The sequence below is a fragment of the Aethalodelphis obliquidens genome, unplaced genomic scaffold, assembly GCF_003676395.1.
Source record: "Aethalodelphis obliquidens isolate GAN/ISIS:26980383/991018 unplaced genomic scaffold, ASM367639v1 scaffold15, whole genome shotgun sequence".
NCBI classification, from domain to species: Eukaryota; Metazoa; Chordata; class Mammalia; order Artiodactyla; family Delphinidae; genus Aethalodelphis; species Aethalodelphis obliquidens.
Genome location: NW_020837959.1, coordinates 2,350,579 through 2,362,660, shown reverse-complemented (window position 1 = coordinate 2,362,660; position 12,082 = coordinate 2,350,579). Strand labels below are relative to the sequence as shown.

The 12,082-nt window shown below is 50.0% G+C and overlaps 1 protein-coding gene across 1 annotated transcript in view; it reads left to right on the top strand.

The window, feature by feature from the left end:
- Positions 1-12,082, top strand: part of COL4A2 (collagen type IV alpha 2 chain) — a 178,500-nt gene that overhangs the window by 133,047 nt on the left and 33,371 nt on the right. Inside the window, exons 17-22 of the mRNA XM_027115841.1 lie at positions 1,081-1,134; positions 2,049-2,115; positions 6,092-6,202; positions 6,680-6,829; positions 10,399-10,491; positions 11,669-11,832. Of these exons, the coding sequence (XP_026971642.1) occupies positions 1,081-1,134; positions 2,049-2,115; positions 6,092-6,202; positions 6,680-6,829; positions 10,399-10,491; positions 11,669-11,832 (639 nt within the window). The remainder of the gene's footprint in view (positions 1-1,080; positions 1,135-2,048; positions 2,116-6,091; positions 6,203-6,679; positions 6,830-10,398; positions 10,492-11,668; positions 11,833-12,082) is intronic.

Below are 12,082 nucleotides of genomic sequence, written 5' to 3'. Positions count from 1 at the left end.
AAACCAGAGGCCCAACGCGAAAGTACCAAATTAATCTTAGTTCATTCTAAATAATGTAACTTTCAGCATACGTGCTCCTGGATTTCAAACTATGCAGTAAAATAATCAGATGACGTACATACTTTATCCCATTGGCATTCCGAATTTGGTGGGGGGGGGGGGGCTTACCGTATATATTCTTTAGCAAGAGGGAATAAATTTCTAGATTTTTTAAAAGCTTTTCACATCTATCCAGATAACGATGTGGCTCATAAGGGTAAACTTTGTCTCTCAATCCATATTCAAGAGAATTAGAATGCGGTCATTATTAGCATTAGATATTTTTTTTAAGTGAAGAGCAAAAACTTCTAAATGAAAAGGTTTAAGGATTCCAGTTGGTGTTAACTAAAATTGTTCAAAACCCATCTTGGGAGAAGGTTTTAATAGATGGATCAGGTGGCCAACGCCCGACCCCACTGGTCAATCGTGAAATCACAACAGTGGGGGCAGTTGGCACGTGTGACTCAGTGGGAAGGACTCGGGACCCGCCAGGAATAAATCTTGTTCAAAAAAGATGAACCTGAGACTAAGGAGGCCCAAGATCTAACAACTAGTTTAGAGAAAATCTGGGGGATAAAGGAGCACGTTGCACAACTCCACAAGGATGGAGTGGACCAAATCCACCACATGGCGTTCACAGTACAAATGACCCAGTTTCCTCAACAGCAGCGACAAAAGGTTCCAAAGTAGAAAGGAAGAGAAAACCGTTATGAATTACAGGCACATTAAGAGACATATCAACCAAATGTCAGATTTTGCCTTTTTTGGAATCCTGATTGAGACAAAGCAACTTTAAAAAGACATGTTTGAGGTTAAAATCGGGGGGAATTGAACACAACGTGGGTAGTAGGTGATCTTAACAGACTATTGTTGATTTTATTAGACACAATGGATTGTGGTTACACCTTTAAATTCTATTATTATATAATTATTGTATTAATTAAAGTATTGATTAAAGTATTAATTTAATATATTTAAATTATTAATTTAATTATGTAATTAAATTAAATGATTATAGAGCACTAAACATCTTTCCTGCAGGGAAGCAGAGGACCGGATGGTTACCAAGGCCCTGATGGATACCCAGGACCCAAGGTGGGCTCAGTTTTCATCTGAATTGGGATGACTTCCCCTTATTTCCCTTGGGTGGTGCTCTGATCACCTCCTAAACACCCTGTTGAAGAAGGAGGCCTCCTCCGTCCCGTATCATGTAACTGATCACACGACGCCTGGCACTGAGAGAGGAGGTGGACGTTCACCTATGAGTCACCTGTGTCTCGGCCTCAGGATGCTGCGTGCCACATGGGGCCACGTGGAGGTGGCAGTGGGGACCTGCACCCGGAGCAGAGTGAACCAGGGGGCTGAGATACGCAGGCACCGTAGTAACAACGGTTCCCGTGGGGGACACGACTGACTTGTTTGAATAATCCCACGGGCGGGCAGGGAGGTTGAGGACCGGGGGGTGCAGCTGCTCCAGCTGGTGGGGGAACTAGCTGGGTTGGGGGGCATCTACCACCAGGTGGGCCAAAGCTGGTGAGGATGGAGGGGACTCACAGTCAGGCCTTCCGGGCCCCATGAGGCTCACGGACGTCAAGGCAGCTCATGGAATTTTAGGTCTCACCGTCCAGACGGTATTGGATCAGGTGCCGTCACACCACCCCAGCTCAGCCCCATGGGCAGCTCAGGTGCAGTCATCAACACAGAGGAGTCTGCCCTGAGGAAGGCAGTCACCTGGCCACTTCCAGAGTTTGACAAGGGTCTCAGAGTGAGGTGGGCACCGGCCCACCTGTTCTCTCCTGGTGTGTCCAGCTGGTGGCTGGGATGCCCGGACTTATCAGCGCAGCATCGTGGACGTGGAGCCCGGACACCGTCCATGGTTCTGTGACTCAGAACAGCCTCCGCTGGGCTCATGGTTGCTTTCAGTTCTGTTCTTTGGAAACAGGTATAGTGTCCAAAACTCCAAAAGGCCAGCCTCAACGTTCTTTTGTTTTCCTCTTTTCTCTCTCCAGGGAGAAATGGGTGAACCAGGCCCCCCCGGCCCACCAGCCTACTCCCCACATCCTTCCCTGGACAAAGGTCTGTATGCCACTTGTCCTGCTTTCTCGTCTGTTGTGGACACAGAGCCATGACCTTGTGAGATTTTCTGAGCAAAACAAAACAAAGCAAAAAAAGAAAAGTGTTTACGCGTTAATGTTTAGCCCTTAAACGTTGGGGGTCTCAGTCTTGTGGACCCTCCCTCCCTCGTGGCTTAAGCGGGGTGTCCCGGAGAGACCCCCAGTTTGCCTCTGGCTGAGAGAGTGCTCACCACTTTCCTCCGCTGGGAAAGGCTTTCATTTCCACATACCTTGTGCAGGTTCTGGTTCTGCCACCTGCAGCATCACTATAGAAACCCAGCCCTCGTGCCCGCCAGGCCTCCATGGGCACCGTCCCAGCCACTTCGCTGGTTTCTGGTCCAAACGCGCCAAGATGCTTACGCCCCCCGCTCACCGGTCCGGAGCCTGGGATTGATCACGGTCCATAGTTTGGAAACAGTCACAGCCTTTTAAACTTCAAAGAACTAAACCCCCAGGCATTTGCACCTGAGCTCGTACAGGAAAATGATCCCATGGTCACAGTTGACCCCTGAGTGTCAGTGCGGGATTCTGCACGTGTTGTGGCTTGTGCTGTCCTTGTTAGTTTAGCCCAGCCTCCCATCGGCACGATCTATGAAAATATAATCCTAGTTCTGCGCTTAGAGCAATGGTCTGTGAACCTTTTTGAATGTGCGTCCTTCTAGGTTTAAAAAAAAGTGTTTTCAGCACCCCTCCAAGTAATAGGATGAATATTTATTTATGGATAATTTATCCATGATACAGGATGTTCCCTGAGGTCAGAGATTTTAGCCTGTGTGGTCACTACTGTATCCTCAGTTCTAGAACAGTCCAGGCACATGGTAGTTGCTCAGTAAATGTTTACCTGAATGACTGAATACTGCATTGCTAAAACATGTACATCAGATAGGGATTTTAAAGAGTGAGATTTTTTTAAATGAAGATGCTCAAATGTTTCCTTCCTGTACCCAGTAGGTCATCTGTCTCACCCTATTATCTATGTCCAGGGGTCAGGGACTAACCTTCCTGCTTAGGTGTGAACCATCTGCTGGTTTAATACTTTTGCATGTCTTCATCCAACGATGGGGAAACTCTAGACAGAGCGAGGACAAGGACAGGCCAGGTGGGGTCCACTAGAGGTCTCTCTCCAGGGTGACATCAAACCATCGATGAGTATATTTCAAATAAACTCAAACCTGGGAGTCCACACCACTGCGGAGCCAGCTTCCCGTCCTTCTCTGGGGAGCCCAACACGTCTGCCAAGCCAGAAACCCCAGGGACCCGACATGAGGTTGACTTACTGTTGGTGATTTTGGTGAAATGGAAATCATGTCTTTGAGACTTTGGGAACTTAATTTTTTTTTATTTTGCAACCCACTTTTTTAAAATTCATTTTTTTTCTTGAATGAAAGATTCTTTAAATTCTATAATGCTTTACAATTTTCAAAAGTTTCACACACATGATTTCATATACTCCCTCAATAACCCTTTTGTCCCCCTATCCCTATATGGCCCCTCCTCCCTTCCCTCGCCCCACTAGTAACCACTGGTTTGTTCTCTAGATCTGTGTCTCTGCTTCTTTTTTGTTATATTCACTAGTCGGTCGTATATTTTAGATTCCATATATAAGTGATATCATACAGTATTTGTCTTTCTCGGTCTGACTTATTTCACATAGCATAATGCCCTCCAAGTCCAGCCATGTTGCTGCAAATGGCATTATTTCATTCTTTTTGCAGCTGAGTAGTGTTCCATTGTATACATGTACCACATCTTCTTTATCCATAAATCTGTTGATGGGCACTTGGGTTGCTTCCGTACCTTGACTATTGTAAATAGTGAACACTGGGGTACACGTGTCTTTTTGAATTAGTGCGCTTTGTTTTTTTGAATATATACCCAGGAGTGGAATTGCTAGGTCATATGGTATTTCTATTTTTAGTTTTTTGAGAAACCTCCATGCTGTTCTCCATAGTGGTTGCATCAGTTTACATTCCCACCAACAATGTAGGAGGGTTCCCTTTTCTCCACATCTTTGCCCACATTTGTTATTTGTAGACTTTTTGATGATGGCCATTCTGACATGTGTGAGGTGATACTGGGAACACAGTTTTTAAAATTAACATTGGTGATGTCTCGTCTCCTTTGCACTCATCAGAAAGCTCCCTGACTGAGAGCCCAGAATGCATTCAGCTCCCCTCACCACCCTGCATTCCTGGAAGCCACACCGGGACAGTGGGTGGTCAAATTTCCTTTTCCCCAAGTGCAGGGTGAGAAAGCCAGCAGCCACCCTCCTTGCCTCTTACAGCGGAGTTCCTGCGTCTTAGGTGAGCTGGAAGGCTGACCAAGCTCCAGGGCTCCTTGGAGTGAGAGGTTGACTCATGAACAGATTCTATCATGGAAGAGAGGAAAATACACGTACCTCTCACCAGGCAGCACTGTGGGAGCTTTGTCAAAACGCAAAGGAGTCGAAGAGCTTTGCATTGAAAAAAATGATTGCAAAATGTAACTAAAAAGTGACCTTGCTCTTTTCCCAAACACTTGAGAAGATCTGTGGTTTTCAATTTTATTTGGTCTCTTTTTATTGTCATGGTAATGGCTAACATTTGTGTGGTGCTTACTGAGCACACGCCAGGCAATGAAGCAAGTTGTTCTAATTTGCACCGGTCCATTGATTTACTCCTTGTAGAGACCCTTTGAGATGGGGGCTGGCATGGGCCGCCCTGTACTGATGGAGAAATTGAGGCACGGAGAAGTTGGGTAACTCGCCCCAGATCATGTACGTAGCAAGCAAAGGAGCAGGACTCAGACCCGGGCCACCCCTGTTCAGAGCCCAGCCCTCCGTCCCCTCTGCAGGCAGCCGAGCCCAGCACAGGGACGCAGACTCACATGTCCCACCCCTTAAAAACACGTCTAGCATGAGGCCCAGCGAATCCCTTCTTATCTTAAGGACTTTCTCTTAAGATTAAAACATTAAAGATCACATAGTGATGTGATCTCTCCTAACAATTACTAATCGCTGTACCATGAAACGTCATACTCCCTCCACTTTCCCAATTGTAGACCAGAAAAGCACGCTCTGCAGTAAAGCGTTGCTATTTACACAGCCAGGGAGCATAGCAAAGCCCCTTGGCATTTGTTTATTTAGGGAAAAGGTCTGTAAGAATCTTCACGTCTACCATTCATCCAGCAAACAGCAGTGATAAGCTGATCCGGGCAAGAGCTGGGGCTCAGAGGAAGAGGGGTTCAGAGAGAGCTGGCCCCCGTCGCCCCCCAGCTCCCCCCGTGGTGCCTGGTGCAGGAGGCTCCAAACTGTCTCATTCGTTCTTCATTCCCACTGACTCAGCTGTTATGCAACCTGATTTTCCACGACCCTCTTCACCCGTACCCCGCCCCCCCCAGGTGTCCTGCTCCGTGCTCACGTGCTTCACTTGGGCTGATGTCCTCTGTGGACATCCTTCCCCTGACCGTCCTCTGCCCTCCCCTCCCCTGTCATCTGTCTCCATCAGCTGTCAGCTTACGTTCTCATGAAGCCTTGCCCCTCTGTGACATTGGGGCTGTAACACCATCTGTACACGCGCTGTTACGGGAATCAAATGTCAGCCAAGTGTGTAACGCTGAGTCTGCACACTCAAGAGCTCAAAAATACTGTCCACTTCTATTATTCTCATTCTCTGTGGTCCCTCCATGTCAGATTTGCCCCCAAATAATCCTCCCCTCCTTTGAAACCTCTCTGTATCTCTTTGGCGTTGTTCCTCTCTTGTTTTATAACATTTATAGGGATCTTTTATCAGTCCTCTTTGGTTGAAAATGAGCTCCTTGAAAGCAGGGGCCACCATAGATGAAACATTTAGACACCGCCGGCCTCGTGCGATGGACAGAATATCAGTAAATATATGTTCAACGAAAAAGTGAACATCTGCCTTGAGTCCTGGACAACAGTCTTGCTGTCTCGGTTCCAGGTGCCAGAGGGGACCCAGGATTCCACGGAGCCCCCGGGGACCCAGGAGCCCGGGGGGAGCCTGGAGACCTCGGCTTGCCAGGCCTGCCTGGTACATCCATCGGAGATGAAGGTAATGTGCTTCCGCGGCATCGAAGCTGAGACGTCCCCGCGGGTCTCACACAAACCCCCGCCCCTCGCTGGCTGCACGGCCCCCCAGTCGGCGCTCTGTCTCATAGGCTGGCCCAGCAGCTCTAAGGCATCTCGAATACGTGTTGGGATGTCGTCACAGAACCACGCACCTGTGACAGTGACTCCCTCACTAGGTCGGAGGTGTGCTGACGATACCTCACGTGATTCTGTCACTTGGCCAGGAAGAGCACGGGCGTCGTCCAGTGTTATAACAACTCTCGGTCCATCGTCTGGGGGCCAGGAGAGGGGCTTCTTCAAGTGGAAAGATAGTGATGAAATATACCAGCGGCGTTGCCCTTTAAGTCACTGACGGGACTGTAAACCACTGGCCCAGCTGGGGGCCTCCCGGGGCGGGAACGCTGGCCAGCGGATGAATCTCAGAGGTCTCACGCTGCCGTGATTGCTGTTGGATTTTCAGATGAGAAGAGAGGCTTACCAGGCGAGATGGGACCCAAAGGCTTCACAGGAGAGCAGGGCATCCCCGCCCTGTACCCCGGCCTGCCGGGAGCTGACGGAAGGCCAGGGCTCCGAGGTCCCCCAGGGTTCCCGGGACCACCTGGCCCAGACGGTAAGTGGAGGGAAACTCAAGAGAGGTCGTGCCAGTGTCCAGACAAAGCCTGGCCCCGGTTGGATTTTCACTTGGGATTTTCTTGTAAATAATTCCGTGAACTAGGCAGTGGGCAGTGAGAGAGTGTGGCGGGTGCTCTGGGGTGCAGGCAGGAGAGGCCCACCCTGACAAACAGCCTCTCCCCTGGGTTAACCAACGCGATAGGCAGCCTTGGTGACCTGGGCCCCGAGGAGCCAGAGCTACAGCTAAACAGGTGACGATGCTTCGCACCAGGAGTGGCTGCACCACCTGTAACGGATGTGGCAGCCCTTCGCGGGGCCCAGACGGAAGACACTGAGAGTCTACAGACGGGACAGGCACGGCGTCTGGACCCTCATGCCGTCGGGCACAAAACTGAGTTTCCAGGTTCTGATGCAACTGTGGCTCATCTTTCAGCTGAGCTCCAAGGAGGCTTGCCCTCCAAAACAGTTATTCTCTCAGCTTCCAGCTTCAGGCTTTGAACATCGTAAAATCGAACTAAAAAAGAGGTCACTATTTCTGTCTCTGTGACAGGGACACAATTCAGCATCTTCTTTTCAAAATATTTGACTTTTAATTCCTGACATCACCCCCGCTCATCTCTGACAGATTCCTCTCTTCACATGTGCTAATGGATAGTGTGTGAGTTCAGTGAAAGGTAGATCGCCCAGGCTTTCCTTGCTTTCAGAAGCCAGCTTCTTATTGCTGTCTCTTTAGAAGGAAAACTGTTGGAGGCATGAGAAGCACATCAGTACGTGCTCCTGCCACTAAAAATTCAGCAGTCACTTCTCTGTCGTCTTCCGCGTTAAATTTTAAGCTACTAAGGCTCTACGTTCCCAATTTTCCTTCAACTGCAAAAAGCAGATTCTCACATTCTTTTGAAAAATTCGGGGTGCAGATATTTCCCTGGAATTTGCCAAATACTTTGAGCACTGTTATCACTAATCTTTTTTATTATCCTGGCAGTAATATTTATTACTGCGGCATCTGTGATGATGGCTAAGTTTCTGTGAACATTACATATCCTGAGTAAATGGTATCTGTTGAGTTTTCCTTTTTTGGCAACAGAACATGATGTGTTAAAAATAAAAGCATAAAAATACAGCCTCTTCAAAAGACTGTGATTGAAGGCTAACCTTGCCATCATTCCTGTAACTAAATTCCATTTTGATAGACACAAACACATACCATCTGGCTTTGTAAGTCTTGCTTAGTAAATCTATGATTTACCAATGTAAGTCATCTGTAAACAAATTAACTAATTTCCGGTCCATGTGGTTAACTGAAGGGAGAATTTATAAAACAGATGGAATGGTGTCTGATACATTTTATCAACTTCAGTTCTCCTTGAAATGTTTATTTTACCTTATGAGACACATTGCTCCCAAATCACTTTTTTAAAAGCAATCTCTTGTACAAAAAGTAGCCAACCTTAACGGCCTTTTAAATATTTTTGTGTAGAGTCATAATTTAACATCAATGACCTTGAGTCCCAAAGAGTTCTTCAGCGCTTTCCCTGGAATGAAACCGTTGGCTTCTTTTCTTGTTAACTGCATTTCACTCAGTTTTATGTGTTGCTACTGATGGAAACCAGAATTTTTACTCTTTTTCCGCTCCAGCAAAATCAAACCGTGAAGCCAGTTTTCTTTCTGAGCTAAACGTTTTGCTTACGTCCAGTTCAGCTCAGGTAACTGAGTCGACTGCCGGGGCTCTAGAGTAAATCAAACTACTGCCAGGTTTATTGCGGCCACCGACCTCCTCAGGAAAATCATGTTGGAAACATCACAGAGGTGCACTGCTATTCTTTCTTTGTTTTTTTTTTTTTTCATCAGGAGATCGCTTTATTTTTTTAATTAATTTTTATTGGACTATGGTTGCTTTATAGCGTTGTGTCAGCCTCCACTGCACAACAAAAGGAAGCAGCCGTACGCATACAGAGATCCCCTCCCTTTTGGACTGCCCTCCCATTTAGGTTACCACAGTGCATTAGGAAGAGTTCCCTGGCACAGTGCTATTCTTTAGGACTTGCTTGAAATTATGAATTTACCAGATGAAGAAAAAAGCAGTGTAGGAAGGAGGGAGGATGGAGCCTTAAGATGGCCCAAAGCTGCCTTTTCTGTCTGGGTTTGCAAACGCTGTGAAGCATACCCACAATGTCTTCATCTCAGATTTTAAAAGCCAACATCCCTGGAGTATCTGTGATTAAATAACTACCTGTAATACTAGCTTCTCCTAACATATCAGGAGACCATGGAAACATAGCGTAAAGCCCTCAGTCCACCGCTAGGCTGACATGCTGGTGACCTGGTCACCAGTGACCTATGCAGCCACATCCTGGGCACCATTTGCTCTGTCAGCAGCCTCCCAGCGGTACAGGGGGCAGCCAGCACCCCACACACACACTCTCTTCTCCAGCTCCCCCCCCCCCGCCCCCCGCCGCGCCTTGTCATCTCTCCCCTTCTTTTTGCGGCTCCTTTGCTAGGTCTTCCTTCTTCCCCCTCCACCATCCCATGGGCAATGGAGCTCCTGTCTGTGTCTCTCTATCTAGCACGCTCCTGAATTCACAGGAATTTGAACACCAGTTAGGTGCCAGCTCTCCCTAACTGTGTCCCTAGCCCAGTTCAGTATGCTGAGCTGCAAACTCATCCCAACTGTTAACTGGACACCTCGTCACCACTGTGTGTCTCACGGGTATCTCCAAATTTGCATGCCCCAAACCGAACTCTGGGTCTCCCCTCCCCAGCTCCCCACCCAGCATGGTCCCCTCCTGGGCCTCAATCCATCTCCACATACCCCGGAGCTCGGGCCAGAGCCCTGGGAGTCAATACCCAGCAGTGGTGCTTCCCAGGAATGTGCAGCCCAGTTCCCACCACGAGATGGCGCTCTGCTCAAGTGGGACACGGAGCGTTTTGTGGGCTTTTAGAGTCTGTTTCTTACACCCTCACCCGGATGTCCCTGCTTGGAATTATCAGAGCCCTGCACGTGGTGAAAGGATGCCTGAAGTACCGTGATCCTAGTGATGGGGGTGGGAGAATCACAAGTTATCTACATGGTTACGTGTGTGCACCCAAAGGCGTGAAAGAGGAAAGATGGTGGGGTCTGGGGGCAGGGGCGTGCACAGGTGCTCGCGTGTTCCAGAGGAGAGGACAGAACTGGGGAAGCCGGTTCATTTTAACATCTTTTACTGTTTGGGTTTTCTGTCATTCTGGGAACCAGAAGTTGCAGTAGTCTTAGGACCCAAGTCGAAGTAAAACACGTGGTTAAAAAAACCTTAAGTCTTCTTTGGACTCAGTGTTTCTGAAAAGTAAAGATTTCTATTTCTAGACTTTAATGGAAAAACTAAAATCACAGGCGTTCACATGTGTTTCCAATCCCGGAAGCAATGGCCACAAAAAATAAAGGCTCCATGTCTTTCTGCGAGTAGTTGGGATGGAGTTGGAATGGGGGCCATTTTCTGTTGGGAGACTCGGCTGTAACCCTTCCCACACGGGGTCGGGGCATACGGGGTCCTGGGCTGTGCTAACGTGCCGTCCTGTGGGTTTTCTCCTCAGGTTTCCTTTTCGGCCTTAAAGGAGCAGAGGGCAGGGTGGGCTACCCTGGACCTTCTGGTTTCCCCGGGGCTCGCGGACAGAAAGGATGGAAAGGTGAGGAGTCCGGGAACAGCAGGGGGCGGGGCGCTGCTTGGCCCTCCTGAGTCCAGCTCACCCTTCACTGGTTCCAAGAAGAGGATGAGCCCCTGCTTCCCCCCAGCCCCCTCCCTGCCAGGGCCCTCACACTGGGGGGCGGCGTCTCCTCGTTTTCCGCACACCCAGCTCTCAGCTGGCTCTCCCGTCTCTGTTCTGTCTGCCACGTTCATCACTGAACTTTCAGGCAACACGGGGCCCAACATGGGACAGAAAGGATGCGCGGTGGCTTCTTAGACTGAATTCAGATGACTCATCCGAGCCCTCGGCTCCAAGAAAATGCCACAAGTGTTTGCAGAGGGCTGTAGGGCCGTCATCTGGTTTGGTCCTAACCCGACTCCCCGAGTTAGGGATGCGTCAGCAGCAAGGCGGTGGCAAAGCAGGAGAGACGTGACCTGCCCAGGTGGGGCGGACGCTGGTGGGAACGAGCTGTGCTCGCTTTCCTCTCCCTGCTTCGCCTGGGGGACCCCACCTCTCCAGGCAAGGGCCGCCTGTGGGGACCTCGGGGGGGGGGGCCTGTTCGGCTCGCCCATCCCTGGGCATCCCGCGTTTTAACCGCCGGACCTCTGCGGCACGCGTGGAGCTGTGGGCGGTGCAGGGGTCCGGCGTCGTGGATGAGCTGGGCAGCTCGGCACGCCCGGGCCATCACGTGTCCCCCTTTGCGCCCTGGGAGCCAAGCCGATCACCAGCCTCCAGCTCGGCCCTCCCCTGCCCCCGCGCTCCCTGGGTCCAGCCAGCAAGACAGAAAAAGGGAGTGCACGTATTTCTTCCCTCCGCACCAGGACCTTGGGCTCCAAGCCCGCAGCTGCTGCCAGGCCGCCCTCTCTCCGGCTCCCCTTCACCCTGGACCTTCCTGCCCTCCCCCCGAGGCCCCTGCGGTGGCTTCTCAGAACTCCTGTCGCTGAGTCCCAACTCCGCCCACACCTCCGTCAACGTCCTGCTCTTTACGTATCTGCATCTCACGCTCCTTGTCTAAGAATGAGGGAGTGAGGACCAGAGTAGGCGTGTCCTGCGGTGGCCACGCCCCCAGCCAAGCCCTCACCCCCTTGCCCTCCTGTCCCCTGCAGAGCCAACAGGAGGGTCGTACACGTGCTTCACGAGCAAATAACAAGTCCCTCTCTCTCCACCCACGTTGCAGGCGATGCCGGCGACTGTCAGTGTGCAGAGGGTGACCAGTTCATTGGGGGTCTTCCGGGGCCACCAGGACCCAAGGGCTTTCCCGGCACCAATGGGGAACCAGGGAGGAAAGGCAGCCCGGGAGACCCCGGCCAGCATGGCATCCCCGGGTTCCCAGGATTCAAGGTGAGAGACCAGTTGTACCACGAAGCCGATAAGACGACCTTGACGCCCGGCCCCATTTCCCCATTTCCGGCTTTTATTTATTGAATTAATACAGCTTTAGACCAGCAACACTTACGCACCCAGTGTGACATTCAGAAAAGCCACGTATTCCAAGAGGAGCTTTAAAGCTTTTCCTGGTGGGAATGTGAAATGGGGCAGGCACTGTGGAAAAGTGATGCTTCCTCAAAAAAGTCAAACATAGGGAATTCCC